Consider the following 26,822-nt stretch of genomic DNA (forward strand, 5'->3'; position numbering starts at 1 on the left):
TTTAGAAATGTAATTTTTATCCCACATAAACCACCCATCTCACCCAAAGATGACATATGTTGAGATCTCAAGAAATGAAAAAAGGCTCATTTTTACCAGAGTTCAGTCAGGAACCCTCCCCATACGTTTAACCATTTATTGCAAAATTGATGCACAGTTTAACTTTGCGGTGAAAACTGCTCAAAGATGCTCCCTGCTTTGACTTTCCAGGGAGCACATTGCCAGAAACCCCTGTATAGACGGTACATTAAAGACAATGCATGATTAAAATACTGAGATTTAGTCCAACAGTATCTACTCCATAGTAGCTGTAAATATAAAAAAGTGCAACAAAGCTTTGGGCTAGAAAGGAGGAGGCTGGGGTGTTGGAGGTAAAGCTTTGCCAGCAGTAGTGTGGTGTGATCAGCACTGATGAAGCAGGGATCAGTGAGAATGATGCCAAATTTAAACAGACTGCCTTTTGTGAGAGAATGAGCTATGAAGGCTAAGAGATAATGTGTGTCCTACTTGAACTAAGCCCAAGCTTTGTTAAAAATGGGACTAGCACCTGGCAGTTATATACCTCCACAAGGTATACAATTGCCAGACAGAAAGACAGCGGTGGTGGCGAACAGAAGAGGGATGAGCTAACCTGACACTCCAGATGACTGTTTCATATATCCATTGAATATTTGACACTCATCTGGGAAACCTCCAATAGAAAATGTTTGAGAAGGGCAGGACTTGTCAAAAATTCTTGGAAGGTGATTGAACAAATGTCCTGTCTGTCACATTCAGTACGGGGCAGTTAGAGCAACATAACAAAATAAGGTTGTAGCTTCTGTGAGTAGCATGAGATATGAAGGCAGGCAACTTGTACCATAGAGCCATTAGGTGAATAAAGCTAGACCAGTCAGGACTCAATCTGGCCAGTCCATCTGGTTTGCAAGGTTAGGAATGAGATCGATTCTGTGGTAAACTTTATAAGCAACGGATGAGCTGAAATAAAAGACGCGACTGCAGAAAACCCCCAACTCTCCCTGTTTAAGCAAACAGTGTCAGGATAGCCAGAACACTGGCTCCTGGACTATTGCAGCTTCAGAGATGAAATGACACACTACAATGACATCTTGTTTAAAGATGGGGAAATATAACACAGACACAGATGAAAAATGCTCCATATGTCAGGAACGACATGCTTCAAACCCCAAAGAATTGGTCACATCTCACCAGATTCCCGACAGAGTGTGGCAAGTTTTCCCATCTGATCTCCTTGCATGGACTACTTAGTTGTTGTTGACTACTACAGCTGGTACTTTGAACTTGTGAGACTACACACCACTATTACCACGGCCTCAGCCATTTGGAAAATGAAGGCTTTGTTTGTCAGGTGTGGTATACCTGAGAAAATAATCTCTGACAAGGGACCACAATACAATCTGAAAGACTTCAAAGGTTTTGCAGCTACATGGGATTTTGAGCTTGTCACCCAAAGCCTGAATTATCTTAAAAGCAACAGGCTGGCCAAAAGAACTGCAAAATCCACATTGGGCAAGCACGCGCCCAAGGAGTTGATCCCTACCTGTCCCTTCAGGAGCAAAGGAACATACCAGGTTTAGGTCACCTGCACAGCTCCTAATGAGCCATTGGCTCCATTCAGTACTGCCCACAACAAGCCAGCACCTAAAAACCAGCACAGCATCCTGTAAGGTTGTAGAGCCAAAAGACAAAAAAGCCAAAATCACCAGAAACTATGATCGCAATGCAAGGCCACTGCCAGCGCTGCAGCAAGGAGATAACATTTACTACTGGCAGGAGCACAGGCAGTAGATCTCCAACCTGCAGACACTGACCTAACCAACATCATCCACACTGGTGAAGGACAAACCTACCATCGCAACAGAAGACACATTATCAGTGCAAAAGACCACCTCACATCAGCTGGTCCAGGGACTGTCAGCAGGAGTTTAGGTGGGCAAAGGCAATATGTGAATAAAACACCAGCTGAAGACCCAAAACAGCTTGTACAGGACACAGCACAAAAGCAAGCACTTCACTGATGACAGCTTTAAATATGTTAAAGTTTCAAGATAGTTTAATTTACATTTGACTATTTTGTCCTCTACAGATAGGGGTGATTTGTCTATGCACAAGCATACAGATGTGAAGACATATTGAGATTTAATGGAGCAGCCTATGTGCTAATCCATATGCCTGCTATCTCTCATGTGGCGGACTTACTAGACAGACTATATTTTGACAACTGAAAAAATACTACAGATGTTACCTGACAAAACTCACTTTCAGAGTTCTTCATCATCTTTTTGGGCCAGTATTAAAGTCTGAGAATAGTTGGTACACATAACCCTTATTTACATTCTTCTGTAGGTCTATGGAAGCAATTGTTCAATTGTTCAAAGGCTTTTTCAATATAAATCCAAATCAATGGCTAAAGTTATCTCAGGACACATTACAAACAGCAGGTTTAGTTCGTACTCTTTGTTGACGCTCAAGTTAATGTTGTCTTGATTTATACTAATAGCTGACATGGCCCAGTCGCAAGCACTTATAATCCCTCAGCCAGTGAGAAAGACTGGATGTTAAACATTAGCCAAAGAGTGATAAAGTCCTACTGAAGTTACAGCAGGGACAGGCTTTTTTGGGATTAAAACCTAGTTTCAATTCAACCCAGACTTATTCAGACAATCCACAAGGCACATACTGGCTATACAACACATCAGGTCAATGTCAGCGCTGGTGTCTTCCTCGCTGCTGAGGTCTTGTCCTCACAGTCTCAGATCTGTAGTTGCATTCAGACTCAGCAGGACACAGAAATTATGGAAAACAGCTTTGCTCCAGTGGTGTCGGTAAGTTTATATTCTATTTGATCTGTGATAAGACGGGATCATAGTGTCATTAACACATCTGCTGAGGTTCTCTGTGTTCTATTAAACACAATGGATTACTAATGATTTAAAAAAAAAAAAAAAAACATGTTTTTTTTACAGTAGGTTACTGGCACATATTTGTGAGACATCCACATGTTTATTTAGATCTTGGTCAATGATTTAAATCAACAATTTTATCCTTTTGTCAGCATGCACTTGAATTCCTAAAGTTCTCATTTGTTGTCTTTGCAGATTTAAATATGCAGTCATTTAAAATCTGAAAGAAACTCACTATTTCATACATTCCTGCATCTTGAATATCAATACAGATAAAAATAGACACCAGTCACAACTCAAAAAGTGGCACAATACTGGTGTAAAATATTTTGGTAAGAATCAGCATTAAGAGTCAAATAAGCATTGGACAATATAATCAACCTGGGCTGTGATACATGCAATGATAGTGGGTTGAAATACTGTTTTGTCATGATTTTTAATGATTTTGTGCCTTTTCAAGATGTTAGATTGGAGTCAGTTCATTAATGAATAGTTTTTCATTTCCAATGTGGCAAATTCACTTCTGTCTGTTACTAAAAACAGTATTCACAGATAGTGAGCATTTCTTTCCTAATCTTTATTTGTTTACAAATACTAAAATGACAGATCATATGTTATTTTTGAGTCTTATGCTTTTTGGAAAGTCTCTTTCTTTCTATTCCAGGTCTCTCCATGTGGACAGTCCCCCTCACATACCCTCTCTGACCACCAGCTACGTCCATGGCACCTCCTCTGCCTCTCTGCTCTCCATGACTGTGAGCCAGAGCCTGGACTATACAGTCCAACGCTGGCCTGACCGAGAGGCTGTGGTCTTCCTGCAAGATGGCATCAGGAAAACTTTTCATCAGTTTCAGCAAGATGTGGGTCTCAGATTTTGGGCTGTCAGCTTCTACTTTCCCCAGTCCTTATGCATGGAAAAGATCCTTGGGATAGAATCTTGTTGGGCACTTCCTTGTCCATCACTACTCAGTCTTTTCTTTCCATGTTTGTTTTGCAAATAAATTAGATACTGGTCAGGTGACAACTGTAAAACACTTTTGGTCTCAAACGAACAAACGGAAAATACCTTCAATCCCAGGGATTATCATGAAGTAAGGTTTAGGGAACTCAACTGGCTGAAATGAAATGCAATATTCCCAAATCTGTTAAAAAATGTATTATGACCTTAAAATAAGAGATGTGCTCTCTTAAAATTAGTGTTAAACTTTATAGAGGCTGCAGGCTCACTTTTCAAAAGCTTATTTGCAATCAGCCCTTTTTAAGGATCCAGCCTTTATAGCCTTCAAAAACCACTCATACCAATTTTATTTAGGATAACAGGGCATTTAGCTTAGTCCCATTTCATGGGCTGCATTATTTGGAGGATGCATTAGAAATCAGGCTGACTCACAGATTACATTGTGGGCTGGCCCATTTCCCTTAAGTGCAGCCAAAATAGAGACTTCCTTCCCTGGCAAATGATGGCTCCATCTGATGCATCCTTGTTACCCAACATTTCCCATGATTCATGGAAAGACAATTCAAACAAGTCAACAGACTCTCAGGTGGGCAAGTAATAGTCTTGTAAGTAATTGTTTCAACACAATCAAATAGCTGCCAATACTTATGTGAAGACTAGAGAGTCTTTTATCGTGAAATTATCTTGAACATATTAGGGGGCATTTTAGCTTAGTGGGTAGAGCTGCCCTTATATAGGTACAGAGGCTGTAGTCCTCAATCCACTAGCTGTGGGATCGATTGCCAGTCTCAGTGCTATTGGGTGCATGTCCTCTCCCATTCTCACTTCCCATTTTTCTTGTCTGTCTTCAGCTGTCCTGTCTAAATAACGGCAAAAAGCCCTCAAAATACTCTCAATATGATAGGATAAATTTTGTGTTGTTAGTTAAATAACTAGCTCCAGTGCAGCTGGTTAGATTGCTAGATGACTGATGAAAGCAGGAGAACATTTGAGGGCACAAACAGGTAATTCTGTATAGACCAGATCATCTCACTTCAGTTTTGCCTGAGTGGCTTAAGCTGGCTACGAAGGCTTGGTCCTTAGTAGGTTTGGTCCTATATAAAAACCCATCCCTGAATTGGGACAAAAGTATAGCTGTATGTGGGGTTCTCTGGATGATGTTTTTTTTTTCTGTTTTGTTTTGTTTTTTGTAGTAGCCTTTTGTATTTTTTCATGTGAAGCTTAACCACTTGATCCTGCTGAATCCATAACAGAATACTTTCATTGCCTGCTTCAGAAAAAAAAATCTATCACCATAAAAGTTCTGAATGAATGTATTTTAGTGTTAGAATTCCCAGTGCTAATGGAGAGGTTTTATCTGTTTTTTTTTTATTTTATTTTATTTTATTTTTTTATTGTGATTTTCATTGAGCTAGGTTGAAAAGATGGCTGCAGGTCTGCTTGCTCTGGGCCTGAAAAAAGGTGACCGACTGGGGGTTTGGGGACCCAACTCTTATGAATGGATACTTTTCCAGTTTGCTTCGGCAAAAGCTGGAATTATACTGGTAAGTGTGGGAGTTTCCATACCTTTGAAATGTACACTATTCTTGTCTGAAAACCCACAGCTCTTAATCTGGATTAATGAACAAAATAAAGTTTGTAATAAAATAGTCCTGATTCCAATGCCTTTCAAAGTGTTCAAATACGGTCTGTTACACACCAGCTCACCAACTACAGTACGGCACTGCCGTTTGGCAATTTGATGTCAAAGTGAGGCCAGAGAAATTGCTGCATTACAGATTGAATAAAACAAAGTTAAATTAACTACTTTCACTATGTCTTATTACACTGGAGGGCCTCATGTTTACCACTTGCTTTTGAACACAATCTTTCAAGAATCTTTCTTTTAACAGGTACACAAAACATTACCACATCACCCCAATCCTGGTGTCCCTCCTCTGGCTTCCCATTTACTTTAGAATTCATTTTATTGTTTGTTTTTAAATCTTTAAACGGATCAGCACCCCAGTACATCTCTGACCTTTTAAATGTCTACACTCCCTCGTGGTCCTTGAACACAATTAAAATCCCGGGGTGATCGAGCCTTCTCTGCGGTGGCTCCCAAGTTGTGGAATGAACTGCCAATCGAAATAAAAACATCCCCCACCCTACCGACTTTTAAATCATGTCTTAACACTAATTATTATTCTTTGGCTTTTAATTCAGCATGAGAGTTGTGTGATCTCTGTCTTTTTATGTCTTTTATGGTCTTAACCCCTGTGTTTTTATGGCTTTTATTTGTTTTTATGTGTTTTTATTTCATTTAATTGTTTTATTGATGTTCTTGTCTGCTTTTATGTCTTTCCTCTTAATGTGTTTCCTTCTGCAGTCTTTGTGACTTCTTTGATTTTACTGTGCAGCACTTTGGTAAACTTGATTGTTTTTAAAATGTGCTATATAAATAAAGTGGATTGGATTGGATTGGAAGAACACTTGGAGGGATTTTCTCCAAACGTAGCACATATATCCACTCTTACTCAAGGATGAACTGTTTTGATTTGAGGGTTAAAGGTCAAGGGTCAATGTAATTTGTCCTTATGTTCATCCCTTGCTTTTAAGATTTTGACAAATCACACTTCCACACAAATGAACCTTTCCTCTCTACTTATCCCCCACTGTACTATTACTGTCTGGCAATTGTAACTTGGCATGGCACATAACCACCAGGCAGTAGCTCTAAATTTAGCCCAAAATGTATCTGATTATTTATCTGATTTTAGATACATTCAAAGATTCGTAGACACAAACGTGTGCAGACAGACTATATAAAAACATCTTGGCCTGTTTCTTCACCTACAGGTCTCACTGAACCCAGCCTACCAGGTGAAAGAAGTGGAGTTTACCCTCAAGAGGGTACGAGTTCTACATTGCCGTCTTCTGCACTGCCTACTCACAATTGTAAACCTTGTTAGTTAGGACAATAATTCTTTCACATAATATCTGAAATGACTGTGTCTGTTGCAGGTCCAGTGCAGAGCTGTTGTTTGCCCTACCAGCTTTAAAACACAACTTTTCTGCAAGATGCTACGAGAGATCTGCCCAGAGATTGACACATCCCCAACAGGCATGCTCAAAAGCCCCAGGTTAGACAGAGACAGAGTCAAATGTACAATGTAAAAAGCATAGTAAAAAAAAAATAGAGTTTGGAAAGTCTGTATGAATGTTGTGTTTGATGTATCATAAGGGAGCTGTTGAGATACTTTCAGGGAGGGAGGGAGGAAAAGGACAGGAATTTTTAGGGACTGTCATATTAACAGGGAGAAATGGTTAAGACACTTCAGTATGACAGAAGGGACAGCACAAAATAGCCAAGACTGCTGCAACTAGTAGTAAGTATAAGACTTTCCATTTTTTCAGAGGTAAAAAGTGTATTTTAATTGTTGTATGAAACATGAATCAATGAAATATGACCTAAATTTCCCAAAAGTTGGGGCACTTTTCAAAATGTAAACAAAAATAGAATGCAATGATTTGCAAATCTCATAAACCCATATTACATTAGAAAATAGAACATAAACCGGACATCAAACTTTAAAACTGAGACATTTTATCATTTCATGAACATTTTTCAGCTAATTTTGAATCTGGTGGCAGCAGCACAACGGCCCAGAAAAGACAGCAACATTTCTGTTCACATGTGGCTTCTTCTTTGAAAATACAGCTTTAACTTGCATTTGTAAAAAGTTATGGTGAACTTTGACAAACAATGATTTCTGGGAGTGTTCCTGAGCCAATGCAGTGATGTCCAGAACAGAATCATGTCTGCTCTTAATGCTTTGCTGACTGAGGCCCGAAGACCATCCAGTATTGTCCCTTGTGCATCGAGATTTTGACAGATTCTCTGAATCCTCTCATGATATTGATTTTAATACTGTTGATGGTGGTATTCAAAGTAAGGTCTTCAAGCCAGTTTTACTTAAAATAACATTTTTCTTAAACAGTTAAACAATTTTAAGCATTTTTTTTGTGAAACTGCCAATTTTTACCTCAGAGAAACTCTCCCTCTCTAAAATGCACCTTTATATACCCAGCCATGTTACCGACCTGTTGCAAATGAACCCAATAAGTTGTAAAATGTTCCCCAAGCTGTTTTTCACCACTACAATTTAATTTTCAGTTTTTTGTTGCCTCGTCCCTACATTTTTTTAGGTCTGTTGCTTCCATCAAAATGAATATGAGCTGATATTTTTCATGAAATGGTAAAATATTTCAGTTTCAGTTTCAACATCTGGTATGCTGTTTTGGTTCTATTGTGAATACAACATGAGTTGATGAGATTTGCGAATCATTGCATTTGGTTTGTATTTACATTTAACACAGTGCCCCAACTTTTTTGGAATTTGGGTTGCACAAGCAAAGAAAGTCAATTTTCTTCCAGTTATTTAAGACGTGCCAATTGGATATCAGGCCAAAAATCTCAAATCTCCATTTTTCATCATTTTCTTTTTTTTTTTTTTTTTTTTGTCATTAATCAGTGCTATTGGTCACCCTTTGCATCTCTTAATGGATTTTTACAAATTTTGAGCAAATAAAAGTTTTTTTTTTCCTCAAAGGGAATTGAAAGGCCTATGACCATTCAGTGTTAAATTATACTTAAAATACAGCATTTTTTCATTTCCCTGAAAAGTGAAGATTTCGGAGATTTGAGGTTTTGGCCTGACACCAGTGATATGTGAATTAGCCTCAGCCCATAAGACCACCCATAACATGGGCCCTGCTTTAAATCTCACCCCTGAAAGATTGAGATACTGACAACAAGTTCATGTCTTGATTCAAAGTACCTTACAGACTAATGTTTCATGGTTGTGAGTTAAAGACCTTGTTGTGGGGTTTGCCAGGCTTCCAGATCTGCGTATGGTGATTTTGACAGACAGCAGACAGCCAGGGATGCTCCACACAGAGGACGTGATGCAGGCAGGGGAAAGTCGACATCACAAAGAGCTCATGGATCTGCAGAGCAAGCTGTCTTTTGATGAACCCATTAACATTCAGTTCACATCGGTAAGCTGTGCACAAGTTTCACTTGGTATGAGAGCACAGTGTAGCATAGGTCAACAATTGATTCAGATCATGTGATGCTGCTTGTTAATTGGTTCAGGGGACTACAGGCAGTCCAAAGGGAGCAACTCTGTCGCACCACAACATTGTCAATAATGCTTACTTTCTGGGCCTTCGAGTTGGTTATGACTGGAGGGTAAGTCTATATTTGTCATGTAATTTATTTAAAACGCAAAGCATAAAAGGTAAGCTATCTTTCCTTCAGCCTCAGGTACGAGTGTGTGTACCTGTACCCATGTACCACGCCTTTGGCTCGGTGGCCGGAGGGATGTGCATGGCGGTGCATGGTATCACTCTAGTTTTCCCTTCAACTGGGTACAACAGCCAAGCCAACCTGGAGGCTATCCAGAGTGAAAAGTAGGCCAAACTGCTCATCAGAAAATGACTTTTAAACACGAAGCATTACATTTTTAATGATTATCATTCATGTTTTACTGCTAAGGTGCAGTTTTGTCTACGGCACACCCACAATGTACTCAGACATGCTCAGCCATCCAGATTTACACAAGTATGATATGTCTTCAGTTGAGGCAGGTAAGGGACTCAAAGACTCAAACTGGAACTTGGAGTTACATTTAGCCACCAGTTAAGTTCTTATCTATGTGTGGTTGATTGGTTGTGTTGAACGTTGAACTTGGTGTGGTTGTGTTTTAGGCCTTATGGGAGGTTCTCCATGCCCTTCTGAAGTTGTGAAAAAACTAAGAACAGATATGAACATGAAAGAGATAATGGTGAGCACTTACTTGTCCTGTATTATTCCACATACTTCCATTTAAATCTATGAGAGTAAACATTGACATGCTTTATGTTTCATCAGCTAGCATATGGAACTACAGAGAATAGCCCTGAGACGTTTGTGGGATTCCCACAAGACAACGAGGAGCTGAAGACAGATACAACTGGATGCATCATGCCCCACACTGAGGTAAGACTTATCAATTTGCACGTAACCTTCAACATATCAATACATCAACTCATGCCTGTGTGTCTTAATTACAGGCTAAAGTGGTGGATCCCAATACTGGGCAGATAGTGCCTCTGGGGGCCTCAGGAGAGCTGCTGATTAGAGGCAGCTGTGTGATGTTAGGATACTGGGATGATCCTGAGAAAACCAGCGAGGTTATCTGTAAAGCTGGCTGGTACAGGACAGGGTAAGAAACTTTGAATAAAACAGCATGTTAAAAGAAATATTAGATTGTAAACATATTACAAAAGAGAGTACAGGATAGAATGAATGATAAAGAATAATAATGAAGATGGATTGGTATCCACATGGGGAAATTTTGCATCCAAGTTAAGGGTTCAGACTATGGGACTATGAGTTGAGTTGACTATGACTATGAGTTAAATACTGGGCCAAATCAAACTGCAGATTTTGGTGCTTAATTTCATCAATATGACCCCCCACCAGTCCAAATAAGAGGGAAATACTTGTGGAATTGTAACCACTATTTATACTTAAATGGATTAGATGCCAATTGAAATAGTAATATACTAATATCTATTAGGTCCACAGGAGGAGGTAAGTAAAACCACAACAACTTTATGTGAAAAACCAAGTATATAACATTTATTAACACAAAAATGAATTGTCCAAATGTGTTTTATTTTTTATGTACCCGGGTACTATTTTTTTTTTTTTAAGTATAGGAGTCTTTCTTTGTTCAGTTAATCAGTTTGTTTGTTTATTTGGGGCCCCATATTGGTTTTTTAGATCTCTTATCTGCAATCTAAAGTTGAGATGCGAATGAAGACTCTGGGCAGGCAACCACACAAAAAACCAACCTGTATACTGCGTGAACAAAACTAAAATTAATGTCCACATTTTCTTCTTAAGTATACACGAGTTGTAAAACCTTGCTAGTTTTCTCATATTAACAGCATTTTTGCACAGAAAATGAACCTGTTTGTGCTTGTAAACATTCAATTTACCAAACAAAACTTAACAAGCAACGGCATTTCACATTTCTTATACAATACTGAGTCCTTTTAGCAAAGAAAACACAGTTCTCCGATTGTTTTTTTTTTTTTCCTTATCGTGGTCACAGAGTGCACAAGAGGTTACAAATTAAGCTAGCAGTTAGACAAAAAAATAAACACTCACCGGAGAAACGTCGTCTGTAATCTCTTCAAGAACAAAACTCAAACAACTTCACTCTCTTCTTTAGAATAACTCAATTTTCTTTCTAACAGAATTTTGTATTCCTTCTTTTTTTTTTAAGTCTCAGCTAGCTGCCTACGGCGATTGGCTCCAGCTGCTCTATTCTCAGTGTGCTCTCCTTGCTCTCTACCCCTCCCAACCTGTTTTTCCTCATCAGAAAGACTAGCACACTGCTCTTAAAGGAGCCTGGCAACACCCAGTGGACATTTTAAAAACTACATCAAGGGGTACTTTACAGGGTCTTTAAAGGGCTCGATTGCCCTTTAAAGACCCTGTAAAGTAAAAATAAATCTGTATTTAGGGTTGTCGTATGATAGATCACTGTGTTATGAACCCCCAGGTCAAATTTCAGTCACACAAAGCATCACCGAGTCTATAAAATTAAGCTTCAAATCATGGAAAGTAAGGCAGTAAAATCTGCTCCAGGATGGTGTGGGTGTGTCTGTTGTATGAGCTGAAACCATGCCCACTCAAGACATGGGTATTCTGCAGCATTAACCCCCTCACTCATGGTGTCATACTTGGAAAAATATTTTCCCCTAAAAACATGAACCAATAAACAAAACATGCATAACTATAACTTTGCAATGGAACATGAACATTATAGAACAGTACAAGAGTACAAGACTGAATTCCTTTGCACAAAATGAACCAGAAGTCCCTGCTCCAGGTGACTGCTTCCTTCCACAATATTGTAGTGTTAGAGGGGCGGGTCATTCTCTACTGTGGGCTCATGACATTGTGAGCCCACATATTGGCCCCGCCCACATGAAACCAAGCCAGGAAAGAGATGAAATGGCCTAAATCCAGAATTCAGTCTCATGTAGATCTCAGAGTTTTCACATGTTTACAGCAACCATATTCCAACATTTCTAGAGTGTTAAGACAAAAACTTTGGATTTCACTTTACAGGGTCTTTAATGAGCAGTGCTCTGCAAGACTCATTGCTGAATTCATCTTAACCATCAAGATAACTGATAAACAACAGGCAGGAACTTTAAGCACTGCTTCCTGTCTTGTCGTTTCTATGTTAGCTTCTTTGGTTTGTCAGTCTCAGTATGAAATGTTTCATAGGTATAAAAGCAGGCAGTGATTCTCAGCAGGATCAGTGCTCAGCATCTCTGCAGATCAGACTGATTTCTTTCATCTGGGTTCAAGCTGAGTCCCTTTCCCTCTTTTGTTGCCCCCTCTGTCCCATCAGCAGACCTCTCTGTCTTGTGGCAGACCAAAGTCACACACATTAGTTTAACAGCAGGGGTGAATCTAAACTTTTTAGTCCAGGGGCCCAGGCCCTGACAAATACAAGGAGGGACATGACATTTGCGCACATGAGCATTATTATAATATTTATCTTTATGATTTCAATGTACAGTACAAAACAAACAGATAAATAGAACAACCAACCACCCGTGACCCCCAATGGGATAAGTGATATAGGAAATGGATGGATGGAACAACCAAACCAAACAAAGACAAGTTTAAATGTTAAGTGAAACTCGCATGTTTAGTAGGACACATTTATAAATTTATAAGAATTGATTGTCACACCATTAAGGCATTGGTACTGTTTCTAAAAGTATTGATTGTTAAAGATAGAAAAAAGCCCTATCCATGTTACACTCAAACATTTGGATATTATTTACTTCAACAACCTTTGCTTTACTTTAAATGTAGCTTTACTGGGTCATTTTTATCCTGTTTTCATAATGTCTAACCACAGGTGGTTTGCCATTAGGCAAAGTCCAACTATTGCTTGGGGCCTCATGATTCATTCATTAGGAGTGCATCAGATTAGAGGTGTATGTCTAAAATCATTCTCAATGATTAAGATGTACTCTGATATAAATAAGGGGTGACGAGTTGATAAATAGCATTAATAAAGAGTTTGATCGTCCAAACAAGTTCCTGGAGTTCCTAGTACGGTCTTAGCCCCCCCCCCCCCCAAAAAAGCCCCCCACTGTCTTCAGATTATAGATTGGTTCAGTCCTATAATGAAACACTGAATTGGTAGATTACTGTTTAGTAAAATGGCATGCAATCAGACATTTTTGAAGGATGGATATTGCACCAATAGGAAAAAAAAAGTTTTTTTTTCAAGTTACACCTAAACTGATTGAAAATGTGAAAAATGAAATATTTTGTTCTGTCATTGTGATTCCTTTCAGCCAAATTAGCTTATAGCAGTTAAAACAGCAAAAATGATAATAATAATAATAATAATAAAAAACAAAGAAAAATAACAAACGACTTGCCAGATTATTAGCAAACAGAGTCCATGGAAGAGATGACAGTCAAAACTGAAGATCAGAGGCACTCTGATGTGATTAAAACTCTTTTACTGTTTAATAAAGGATTTTTTATCAAACTGTATCTTCCTCACAGAGACACCGCCAGTTTAAACAGTCTTGGATACTGCCGCATTGAAGGTCGAATGAAGGACATGATCATCCGTGGAGGGGAGAACATCTATCCTGCTGAGATAGAACAATTTCTTTTTGCACATCCCAAAGTTAAAGAGGTGCAGGTGAGACTACAAACCACCAGAGGGCGGCAAAGTTCTGTTTTCAATCTGCCAGCAGCAAAGCCACATGAGCTACTTTATGTCTGTGTGGGCACAATTGTTGACATCCTCTATTTGTCACAAAATAAATGTTTAGGATGATTTATTTTTCCGTCCTTGTTTCCCAGGTTGTTGGAGTTAAAGATGAAAGGCTGGGTGAGCAGGTGTGTGCCTGCATCAGGCTGAAGGAGGGCCAGACTTCTACAACAGAGGAGATCAGAGCATTCTGTAAAGGCCAGGTAAGAAACAGTGGTTAGATATTAAAAACCTGCAACTCTTTAATTAGAGCACATCTGGACAGTTGTTTTGACTGATAATTATTTTCCCTCTAGATTGCTCACTTCAAGATCCCACACTATGTTGTCTTTGTGGACAGTTTCCCTCTGACAGCCTCTGGAAAGGTGAATTCTTCTGCTCTTATTCTGACATAAATTCAATCAACATTTTCATCCCTTCTTATTCACCCCTTTATCTCCACATTTGGCCTTTCCATTCTATTCCCCAAGCATACATTTTTCCCTGATTTGATACCTGCAGTGAATATCTGAGCAGTATCTAAACACATCTCCACAGCTTTGTAAACGCTAAAGCTTTTTGAGGTTTTTCAGAAGACTTTGACAGCTTTAATCTGATATGAAACTATTTGATTTTCCAGATAAAGAAGAACATATTAAAGGAGGAAATGGAGAAGGAATTGAACCTTTAATTTCAAGGACCCTGATGGACTCTGAGACTGTCTTTTGGAGAATCAGAAACCAAGCACTCTGACCAATCACAGGAAAGGTTTCAAAATGTTGAGAGATTGTTTCAGTGTATTGAAGTGGACCACCACTGGATTTTTCAGATCATTTCGTCTTGTGCTGTCATGAATGAAATGTCATAAAAATTTGCTTAAGGTTAAATCTGATGCTCTTCATTGATCAAAGAATAGGTGCTAACTTTAGCGTAGTTACATATAAGTAGACCTGTGTAATCTTTTTGTTTTATATTTGCATGCATTTTCTCAATACCTTTAATCTTTGTATACCATGGGGCACAGAGATTCATTACCGTTATGATGTCCTTAACTCATCATTATACTCTGTATGATTGAGATGGATGGCTGTCATTGACCACATGTAGACAAAATCATTACTATATCCTTGTTTTCAAGACAATATTGACTTTTCTTCTGTCATACTTGTGTGATTTTATTGATGGGAAAAGTGCTGGAAGCTACTGCTGTGACTTAGCCCCAAGACTTGCTTCTGCTATCTGTGCCCAAAGTTCGTCTAGAAATGGGTGAAAGGAGTTTTAGATACGATGCTGCTGGTTACATAAATCAAAATGGTTAAAAAAAAAAAAAGTCATTTTCATTAAAAGGAAAAAAGACATGTTATGCAGCTTGTGGATAGATAAAATTCTCGAGACAAAGGGGGAAAATAAATGGAAAAATAAACAAAAAGTTAGCCCTATAAACACTCAAACTTCTGCATCAGGTCAAATCTCTCCTGATATGCTGTCATCCTTCAGGAATCTAAAAAGTGTTTCATAATCAGCTGATCTTTTCCAGAGAAAGTTAAAAAGTCATTCCTTTAACCACTGGGAAACTCCACAGGAAGTATGTTTTGTCCATAAATGGGCGGTGCACCTTTTAGCCTCCAGGAAACATACAATAAGCAGTGACTTTAGATTGTTTTAAAATTACAGAATTATGAGGTGGATATTAAGAATACCTAGTTTGGGGATTAGAGGAACCTCTTTACCAATGATTTCACCACATATATTTAAAGAATATTTCCAGACACAGAATATCAGTGAGCACTCTCATATGCAGTGAGACAGAGACCCTTGTTAATGCATTTGTGAACTGTTTGAACTGAGGCGCATGCCTCCATGCTTCTGCTGTCATGTCCACCTGTAAATAATTTCTCTCTGCCTGTAGAATATTACCTAAACATATTTTGCAGTTTTTTACAAACAGATTGTACAAGAGAGAGACCTGTTCCTTAGACTCCAGATTTTGTAAAGTTATGCTCTCTAAAGCAGACAAAGGGGAAAGCTCTAAACTGCTTTATCTTGATAACACTTCAGAAATGAGGGTATTTGAAAAAGTGTTAACTGGGAATTTGGTGTGTAGGCTGAAGTCCTTTCCACAACTGAAACTAGTTTAAGATAAGATGGCACTTTATTGATCCCCAGAGGGGAAATTCTGGCATTTCAGCAACACAATACAAGAGAAAGTATGCGGTACAATAGCATTCATATGGAGCAACATAAATAAACTACAAAATAAAATGTTTAAGTTATGTTAAAACTATGATCACAAGGTATAAGAGCTGAGACCTCAGGATGTTTGTGGGGCAAAAGGATAAAAAAGTGCAGCTGCTGTGTGCACTGGGAAAGCAGCATACAAAAAGTTACCATATTTATAGTATAGCAATAGTTTAAAACCCTAACCAGGCTTTTATCATGTGATTATATCGACTGTACCTATGTGATAAACCAGAGGAGCAATTATCAAGTATTTAACCTTTTTCTTTCCACAAATATACATATGTGAGGATGGGAACCACTGAAGGCATGTATTTTTTTGGGAGGGCACACTCCCAGAGAAAAATACATGCTTTGTCACATTTTTTCCCCGTGAAGGGCACTCATAAGGGCACTTAGACACTTTTATGCCATTAGTGAAGTAACCTACTGAGTGACTGTCTGCCTGTGGAAATGGGTGTGACCTCCTCAAGACACGTGTGATACACTCGATGTAGGAACCTTACTTAGTTCAGAGTTCCCATGTCTATCTTTTTCTCACAATAGGCCACAAAGGCTTACCACAATACAATGGCTGCATCTCATTTGAGTGGAAAAGATGCCGATGATTAGTAACAAATACATGAGATGAAAGATCCCTTATGTTATAGAAAACAGTTTAATTTTTGCACCAAATATTGGTTAAAATTTACACAATTAAATTGAGTGCAAATTGTTGCCTCAATCTTATTGAGTAGATTTGACAGGTTACGTTTTTTAGCGAAGGTTTATGTTGTCACAGGCAGGGCTTGACATTTACACTGGCCAACTAGCCAAATGCGGGTGGGTGGCAGGTACCAGATTGACTTCAACTAGCCACATTGGCCACTGGAATTTATCAGTGTCACAACCTCAGCATTCTCTGATGGATATTTGTCTGAGTGAGATTTAGATGAAACCAGCTGCATTTCTGATTTTTCTGAATAACGTTTATCCAAAGTCAATGTTTTAAAAATTAGTATAAACTTAGTAGCCATCAAAGAAAAAAATGGAGCATGTGTTTTATCACATACCAGACATGCCCAATTCGCAATATCACAAATAGTTTCCAATCAACAAAATTGTGGCCAGTGGAAATGCTCAGTGGCTGGTAACTTTTTATAAACAAGTAGCCACGTCGGCCAATGAGCAAAAAAAGTTAAAGTCAAGCCCTGTAAGGGTATATGAAAAATTGTTAACTTGTTTGCTAGTATTTTGTTTAATTTGTTAGCTCCTCCTGCTTGTGGACGCATGGACTGACTGCAGCCAGTCAAGGTAATGTCAATGGTTATGATTCTAACAATTCATTTTTTGGACTAATTTAGACAACAGACACTGCTTTAGCAGACCAAATTTTCTACATGAACATGAATGAAAAATAGTTAACTCGTTTGCTAGTACTTTGTTTAATTTGTTACCTCCTCTTGCTGTTGGGAGTCGAGAATCGGTAAGCATGTTTGGGTATATTTCCTCAGGTGTAATCTCCATTCAAGGGGAAATGCTGCCCTCTTGTGGACCCATGGACTGACTGCAGCCAGTCAAGGTATCATCAATAGTTATGATTCTAACACTTCATTTTTTGGACTAATTTAGACTACAGATACTCCTTTAGCAGGCCAGTTTTTCTAGATAAGGTTGTATGAAAAATTGTTAACTTGTTTACTAGTATTTTGTTTAATTTGGTAGCTCCTCTTGCTGTTGGGAATCGAGAATCGGTAAGCTTGTTTGGATATTTTTCCTAAGGTGTAATCTACATTCAAGGGGAAATGCTGCCCTCTTGTGGACGCATGGACTGACTGCAGCCAGTCAAGGTAACATTAATAGTTATGATTCTAACATGTCATTTATAGGACTAATTTAGACAACAGACACTGCTTTAGCAGGCCAAATTCTCTAGATAAGGGTGTATGAAAAATTGTGAACTTGTTTACTAGTATTTTGTTTAATTTGGTAGCTCCTCTTGCTGTTGGGAATCGGGAATCGGAAAGCTTGTTTGGATATTTTTCCTCAGGTGTAATCTACATTCAAGGGGAAATGCTGCCCTCTTGTGGATGCATTGACTGATTGCAGTCAATCAAGTAAACGTCAATAGTTATGATTCTTTCACGTCAGTTATTGGACTAATTTGGACTACAGACACTGCTTTAGCAGGCCAAATTTTCTACATAAACATAAATGAAAAATAGTTAACTTGTTTGCTAGTACTTTATTTAATTTGATAGCTCCTCTTGCTGTTGGGAGTCGAGAATCAGTAAGCTTTTTTGGATATTTTGTCTTGAGTAATCTACATTCAAGGGGAAATGCTGCCCTCTTGTGGATGCATGGACTGACTGCAGCCAGTCAAGGTAACATCAATGGTTATGATTCTAACACTCATTTATCAGACTAATTTAGACTACAGATACTGCTTTAGCAGGCCAGTTTTTCTAGATAAGGGTGCAGGGCTTGACATTTATACTGGCCAGCTAGCCAAATGCTGGTGGACTGCAGCTGTGGCAGGTACCAGATTGACTTCAACTAGTCACATTGGCCAGTGGAATTTATCAGTGTTACAGCCTCAGCATTCTCTGATGGATATTTGTCTGAGTGAGATTTAGATGAAACCAGCTGCATTTCTGATTTTTCTGAATAACATTTATTCAAAGTCAGTGTTTTAATATTAACATAAACTTAGTATCCATTAAAGAAAAAAAAAATGGAGCATATGTTTCAACTCATACCAGACATGCCCAATTCGCAATGTCACACATAGTTTCCAATCAACACAATTGTGGCTAGTGGAAATCCTCAGTGGCTAGTCACTTTTCATAAACAAGTAGCCACGTCGGCCAGTGAGCAAAGAAGTTAATGTCAAGCCCTGGTCAAAGGGCTACGTACTGCTAGTGCTGTGTTCATGGGGATTAATGCTGGTCTTTATTATAATAAGGTATAGTCTTAATCATCATATTTGGTCTTATTATTATCGTCCACAACAGAGGTTAGTCTGGACTCTCCCTCTTTTTTAAGTGTCTTAAGATAACAATTTGGTTATAAGTGGGCTCTGAAGAAAAAAATGACTAACTCTTAATACTACTACATGCATACTGAAACAAGAAGAGCTTTATTGCTGAACTAGTTTATCTTGACCCTGCAAAAAGCCGGGCTTCCCATCACTATCCTCTTGAATTTGCTGTGCAAAGTGTAGCCCCAACACGGGGACACTGCTAGATTTGTTTTCTACAAAATAAACGAAACGTTTTTGTCCTGGCGTGTTTATTAGCTTTAATTCTAAAACCGGAAGTACTCACACGTACTGTAGGTGTCTTTACACTGCTGCAAGATGTCGCTCACTGTGACCGTGTAGGAGCTGAGACCCAAATGCGCATCGCTTACCCACTCGTCTTTTTAAGACGAACCAGCTGCTCCTCTGAAAAGACCATTTAAAAGAGCATTTATATTCAAAAAGGGAAGAAGAGCAACCTTATATTTATTCTAAGAGGAACTCAAACGGGAGATACCCTAGTGTTTGAAACAGTCAAGATTTTACAGTGCACAAACTGGATTCAGTGACGGACAATCGTTTCGCCGGGTGACCGAGCAGCTCTGTTAAACCTGTTCAGACTAGCTGTCACACGAAGGAGGCGCGAGCTTGGGATTTTGTTGTCAAACAACAAACAGATGTGAAATGCCAACATCTGTCCCAGAATCTCCTCAAGCTGAAAAGGAAGCAAGATTTTCAGGGTTGGAATAAAATGCTGCGCATTACTGTTTTTACCACAGCTTACTTGAATCTTAAACGCACCTGAGTCGAGGATTTATTCTCGACCTTTATTGTGTTCAGGCTGCTGCTCTCTTCAGCAACGCAACGAAGAGGATGCTCTTTGCCCTACATGTGATTATCATGTCTTCGGCGTTTTTCAATCCCAGTTTTGCCTTCAGCTCCCACTTTGACACAGGTAAGAGCCAAAATGAATGACTTGAATAGGTATGCATTTCGGTATCATGCATCATGTTATCATGTTTCCTTTTCATCAGTGATATTGATCTCTGCTTATGATGTTTGATGCAAGGCCACATGCTGTGTATTGGTGCTATTTTTGTGATGCATGATTTTATTAGTCACCAGCAGCATCATTGTCATAACAGCCTGATTTTCTGCACAGTAATCCTTCAACTCAGAGGATAACCCCAGTCGTTGATTTTGTACATTTAGTCCTATAGCTTGGTGACAAGAGGGTTAAAAGTGCCTGCACATGTTCTGCACATCCCTGCAGCTGATTGTGTACATGTGTGCTGTAATCAAGGTGTGTCTGTGGAAAAGCAGCATCACAAAGGTGACCTGCTGACAGAGGTGTGTGGCTCTACTGATTAAGATTGCTTCTCTTGATTCATGCACTGAGGTAGGTTTTCTAACCATCCCTAACAAGGGAACCTTGGCAAAAGAGGACCCAGGTGCTGCTGCAGTGCTACGGGACCACCGAGCAGGAAGTCATGGCCGTGCTGCTGTGTGAGCGCTTGAGGTAGAGCAGAATAAATAACTGTGTGTGCAAGTGTAAACAGGACTGAGAGAGTCCCTGCACAGAGCACAGTGTGCTGAGCATACAAATGCCGGTGAGCTGAGTGACTCTCGAGTTTCTATCTGCTCCCCCAAAACAGCTTACTGATCTCTTATCCTTCTTGACTAAGTATTCCACCCTCTTTTTTACCTCCCTGTGGCTCCCCACTTCACATTCCTCCAATCACATCTCTCTCATTTCTCAGAATGTGACACTAAAAGGCTCCTCCATTTAATGGGTTATTTATAAGATGCTTCCTGTCCCTGTGGATTTGGGAGTTTCTGTGCTCACAGTTGCAACATTTTGCTATATTAAAACATCAGTGTATGCAAGACTTAAGGGCATGTTTGCACTATAAATACACCTGCAGGTCAGTGTTAGTACAATGTAAGAGTGCATCAAAGTCCAAAGGATGTCTGCATAGATACTGCCATATAGACTCTGCTTTACTATATTGCAAAGGGGAAACAGAAATTGGTTCAGTGACATAGATATTTGCAAAACCATGACAAAAGCAGTTTTCAGGACAAAATGCATAGAGGATGCTGAGCAGGCTGGGTCTTGTTCTGTGCAGTGAAATATGATAGAACCCAGCAGAGGAGTGTAGTCTTTTAATTTGAAGTCAGATAAATGGTTCCCAGCTGAGTTACGGGTAAAATGCCAGCTAACAGCAGCTCGTCTGGGGCATCACTTAACTCAATTTAATTGTCTTGGTATTTCCTCCATGGAGGATGATTTTCCATTAGGAATGCTCGGTGAGACATTAATATTTTCTTTCTTTGGCTAATGGCCACTGATGAAAAGGCTCATTGACAAGCAAGGATGGAATCAAAGTGTGCTTTGAGATTGGAGAATTAGGCATGCATCTCATGTAGCTGGACTACATTGATTTACATTTTTCATACATTTTCAAGCAGCACCTGACTAGCGCCCCTGTTCTTTCCTTGTAATTGCGCTGAGAATCAATGTTGTCTAGGTGATGGAGGTGGGCGTGTGAGGAGGAACCAATCATTTTCATGGCCATCGCTAGAAAAGCTAGAGTTCTTTAAAGGGGAGGGACAAAGTGCTTTCAATCAGGTGCTGAATATGCTACATTTTCTAGATCACATTTGAACTCTAGCACCTCTTAAGCCCCTTTTCTATAGCTGCACTATGTAGGAACACAGTGTGCTCTCATTCTGCACACACCACACAGAGGGAAATAACTACTGGGCTTGGCCCCTTGTCACATTGCATGGCATTATATAAGACATCAGCAGGGACCAACACAAGGTAGCTTCATTTTTGATCTCTTGACTAAATCAGCCTTGTCGGGGCTTCATGTCCGTGTGCATCCAGGGTGGAATTTGCCCAGTATGCGTGGCATCCTGCACCACAGACAAGTGCAGCTTTCACCTGGCTCACCATGCTTCAGCACCAAGGTCAGCTCTCCCACCAGGAGAGGAAGCAGATATGTTTGTGTGGAGGGGGTAAAAAAAAAAACTGGCTGCGTGCAGAATTAATATGCATCACTTGACTGTCAGGGCAAACAGAAGACAGGCTGACCTGGAAGGCGACACTGATACACCAACAAGCTGACAATGCAGCACTGTGGTGGGGACTGCCTTCCAGTAGTGTTCTCTGATGCCTGGAGGTGGCGGTAGCAGCCAGTGTGCATGTCAAGGATCATATCTAGATGTAGATGCAACATATTTTCAGTCTTGGTGTAATGCACATGCAGGGAAGCTTTCACGTGCCCTCCTTTACACATGTGTGTGGTTCCAATCACAGCGGCACTGATACACTAGAGGAAAAGATGTTCAAATTCTATCTCCACTTGCACTCAAGGCTCTTCCTACCGACTCGGTCAGTTCAAACCAGCCACTGCTAACTGTTTGATTATTTATCTCTCCATGTGTAACAGCGAGCACTTTAGTTACATAACTCTGCCTCTAGGGGAACTAGAATAAGAATGAAGTGGACTCAAGCAGTCAAGGGGAACCATCTATGTCTCCTCTATGTGCTCTCTGTGTGATGATGTGGGCTTTCTCCACGTCCGTTAAAGGTTTATGTAAGTGCAGTTGTAGTCTCTTTCCCGATGCAGTATTTAACTTGTCACAACGTTTCATTTCTCTCAGTGGAATTTAGCATCATTCACATGATGGTGGATGGCAGTGGAGAGGTGTGCAAGCTGTGATTTAAGGTTGAAACTTTTAAGGGCTGATTTTAGAGGTATTTACTGCAGAATTCTTAATGGGCTGTGCAATTAACTAGAGTTTCATTGTTATCACAGACATTTGCATTACACACATCACAATAAGTAAGAAAAAAAAAGGGTGACAGGAGATAAGCTCCCATTAAGTTTTGTGGAAGGAGCAGGTTTCAGTGTGATGATGGCACTGTCATTGTATGATATCTTCACAGCCTCTGTGTTGTTTCCTGGCGGGGCAAAACATACACTATATGGACTAAAGTTTTTAGATGCCTGACCGGGACTGTAATGACATTGAATTCAAATACATATACTCTAATATGGAGCCCCCCCCGCAGCTTAAACTTCCATTCTTCTTGGAAGTCTTTCCACAAGATTTTGGAGGTTTCTGTAGAGCATTTACGAGGTCAAGCACTGATGTTAGATGAGAAGGCCAGGCTCGTAATCTCCTTCCAGGTTCATCTCAAAGGTGCTCAGTGGGGTTGAGGTCATGGCTCTGTGTTGGCCTGAACTCATCAAACCATTTCTTTACAGTCCTTGCTTTGCACTGGGGCTCAGTCATGTTAGATAAGAAAAGGGCCCTCCCCAAACTGTTGCCACAAAGATGGAAGCATAGCATTGTCCCAAATGTTTTGGTATGTCCAAGCATTAAGATTGGTCTTCACTGGCGACAAGGAGCCTTATTCCTCCTCCATCAAACTTCACAGTTGCATCATTCTCATGGCATTCACAAAACCCAGACTCCCCATTCTGACTGCCAGACAGAAAAAAATTTGATTTGTCACTCCACAGAACACACTTCCACTGCCTCACAGTCCAGTATCCATGTGTTTTACACCATGGCACTTGGTGATGTGAGGCTTCCATGTTTTTTCTCTGTTCCATAAAGCTCTCGTTGCACAGTTTTTGTGCTTATATTAATGTCAGTAGAAGTTTGGAACCCATTTGGCTGTGATACGTGGTCCCCTGCTTTGCAGCTTTTGTTCCTAAATGCTTCCACTTTTTAATAATATGCCTTACATGTGACTGTGGAATATCCAGCTGGGAGGAAACTTCAAAAACCATCTTACTACAAAGGCGGCATCCATCACAGTACTACGCTCTTCAGATTGACCCATCTAGTATCACAAATGTTTGCGAATATAGACTGCATGACTAGGTGCTTGATTTTATACACCTGTGGCAACAGGTATGATTGATACACCCTGAATTCAGTACTTCGCAGGTGTGGTCAAATACTTTTGTCCATAGTGTATTTTACAGCAATGGTGACATTTGCTCGAGCAGGTCGTTGCTTCCCCATTGCCATTTTGAAAGTTGAGGAGTCGGAGTGCCATAGCTGCCCACTTCACCAGTATGGTGTTTGTTGAGTGTGGGAAGTGTCCATATCTCAACACCAAATTCTTGGATGGTGCACTGTTAGTACACTGCATTTTAACATTGTTCTCAGCATGTATGCATTTTGTGCACTTATGCCCTCAAAATATTTAGTATCTAGAACAGCAGTGCGTCATTTGAAACACACCTAAAGTGAGCTTCTGACAGATATGTGTCCAGTCTGTTCTTTAACAAGTAATTGGGTACTCGTTCATTAGGTGATGCATGTATTCAAGATCTAAAATGACTGGCAATGTCCATTCATGCTTTACTTGCTGGATGAGGACTGGCTGTAATGCTTTTCCACCATTTTGACACAGATGAAGCTCAAGCTGCCTAAAGTTACACTCAGAGTAACTGGTGCCAATTCAGGAGTGGAAAAATGCGTTTTTAGATTCAAGAGAAGTATATTGCATTTGTGTAAAACATGAAGAGCAGCATTTTACCCATGCACGCTTCATAATTTTCTTATTATTGCACTGCATTTTATTACATTGTTAAACAAGTCTGTTGCATGTGACATAGTATGCAAACTTATTTCATACTATTTCATCACTTGATGTTCAGACCTGCAGTAGACTTAGAGTATTGACTGGTTCTTAGGAACCGAACCCTTCTGACATTGTTGGACTCACTTTTGGCATCATTAAACCACTTTATATTTATTTCTGTGCTTTAAGCAATGCTTTGACTGGCACAGACCAGATACCACAAGCTCCTACCTGATCTGCATTTTAGGCTGCACTGAGGCCAGGTATAAAAACACGCTCTTGTTTATGATGACTGTGTTTTGACAGACTGTCAGACTGTTTTCTCGTGTTGGAAAGGAAGTGCTTCAGATCGGTTCACCTGAGACATCTGTGAAAAGTGTGACTGATTGTGTGTCAGAGTGGAAGTGTTTTTTCCTCAACACAAACAACAGGAAAAAAGAAGAAATATGGGAGGAATGATGTGTGCATGGGAGCAAGCATAGCTCCACTAAATTGTTTTTTATACACAGGCAGAGGCATGTCTACATGGGTGAGCACACACTCCAGCATTGTCTGCATCATGAGACTGGGGCTTGAATGTCATCTTAGGTGCACATTTCTACGTCTGCATATGGTTTGCACATGCACTTCATTTATTAGAGACTTGGACACACGCTGGCTTGATTGTTCCCTTCAGCAGTGTGTGCAGAGCTGCATTTTACCAGGACAGAAATTTAAATGCTCTAGATGAAGATGACACAATTACTTGAAAGTTAAACATAGCACATGCAAAGCAAAGAAGTGGTTGAACAGTCTGAACAGTGACCTTGAAAATGTAATTTTTGGCGATCGCCAAATGGTCAGTTTTTGTTAACTGCTCAAAGTAGAAGTTGTGTTGCTGATGTCATCTTTATTATAATACAGTAATGTGCTAATTATAGTAAGTTCTGCATGTTGTGCTACAATGATAATTAAAAAACAGCTCTAGCCTATAAAATAGTTATTTCATTGACTTTTTAACCATTCATATTCAGACTAACAGCCTGAATAAAAGTTATACGTTTAGATTGAAACTCGACACACCAGATAGACCGTTTCACATACCCATTGCATGCTGTTATTGTTGTTTACTACCACTGGATCCAGTTGATAAATCAAACTCGTGCTAAAGCTGGTTGGGAGAAGAGAAAATATAGCTTTCAGTCCTGTTCTTTGCTCTTCTTTCAATAAAAAAAATGTTGCCCAGCACTCTCTTTACCAATTGTCATCGTTTGCAGGCTTATAGTATTACTAAACCCTCCCTATAGGTACCATATCTTCCTCCCCAAATTCTTTGGTCAGGAACAGACCAAAGAATTTGAAGCTTTGCAAGATGGATCTGCCTGATGACACACATGGAATCTGGCCAATCCCTTCAGCCATGCGTGGTTGGGTTGTAACCACGCAAATTAAATCATAACTTAAGTCAGATTTGTCCTTGTGTGATTCTTTTCTAGTCAATTCAAAACACTTTTTCACTACATGATATTCAAAGTAAACGTTACCTGTTATGTGAAAGATTTTCTTGATTGTGTGAGCAGTGTGTAAACAGTAACCTTACAAAGCAGATAGATTTGCCAGGCTCTATGTCAGATAGACTTAAAGGGGACATATCCCTCTCCCTCTTTCTTTTTCCACCTTTCAGAAATTGTGTGCTGAAACAAGCCGTTCTCAGATTTTACCCTCATGATGTCACATGGGGAGTATGCACCAGCCCCCAGGTTTGGTTGGCCCTCCCTGCTCAGAAGAAAGTTCCACACTCCTCTCCTGATCTTCCCCTCAGCTGCCAGCTGAGATGCTGGATTGCTCAGTGGGTTAGCCTGTTGACTTTTGTCTGGGAGATTGATGGTTTGAATTCCAGTCAGGTCCTTAACTCTGGATAAAAGTGTCTGCGACATTGTAACATCAGGAGTGCCACATTCATTTCCTGAGAGGGGTGTGGTCAGGTGTGGAGTCAGACAGACCAGTAACATTTAAAGCCACAGCCACAGAAACAGCTCGTTCTGAGCAGGGCTGAAACAGAGGGGTTTTTAGACATGCATAAATCCAATACTGGAGTGAAAACTTGTTTTAAAGGGGTAAAATAAGCCCCCTTTAAATCTGGAGATTTGGCCAGTCTAAAACCTTCCTCTTCTTTCCCCTGATGATCTCTTTTGTTGTTTTGGCAGTGTGTTTCGGGTCATTATATTGCAGCTCGATGAAGGATCTTCCAATCAGTTTGGTTGCATCTTTCCTTAAA

The 26,822-nt window shown here is 39.7% G+C and overlaps 2 protein-coding genes across 3 annotated transcripts in view; both read left to right on the plus strand.

Annotated features, from left to right (window-relative positions):
* The first annotated feature begins 2,724 nt into the window (after positions 1–2,724).
* LOC121503746 (medium-chain acyl-CoA ligase ACSF2, mitochondrial-like) lies at positions 2,725–14,448 on the plus strand. Its single transcript, XM_041778288.1, has 16 exons — positions 2,725–2,846; positions 3,589–3,784; positions 5,298–5,426; positions 6,721–6,774; positions 6,886–7,004; positions 8,760–8,922; positions 9,020–9,115; positions 9,185–9,336; positions 9,422–9,513; positions 9,634–9,710; positions 9,797–9,904; positions 9,979–10,130; positions 13,523–13,664; positions 13,829–13,939; positions 14,033–14,101; positions 14,356–14,448. The coding sequence occupies exons 1-16, from the start codon at positions 2,725–2,727 to the stop codon at positions 14,404–14,406; spliced, it is 1,833 nt and encodes a 610-aa protein (XP_041634222.1). The 3' UTR covers positions 14,407–14,448.
* A 4,875-nt stretch (positions 14,449–19,323) lies between these two features.
* aatka (apoptosis-associated tyrosine kinase a) overlaps positions 19,324–26,822 on the plus strand; it is a 67,985-nt gene continuing 60,486 nt past the window's right edge. For both annotated transcript variants that reach the window (XM_041778475.1, XM_041778476.1), the window contains exon 1: positions 19,324–19,906. In XM_041778475.1, coding sequence (XP_041634409.1) covers positions 19,825–19,906 — 82 coding nt within the window. In that variant the 5' untranslated portion in view covers positions 19,324–19,824. The remainder of the gene's footprint in view (positions 19,907–26,822) is intronic.

The sequence above is a fragment of the Cheilinus undulatus genome, linkage group 21 (assembly GCF_018320785.1).
Source record: "Cheilinus undulatus linkage group 21, ASM1832078v1, whole genome shotgun sequence".
NCBI classification, from domain to species: domain Eukaryota; kingdom Metazoa; phylum Chordata; class Actinopteri; order Labriformes; family Labridae; genus Cheilinus; species Cheilinus undulatus.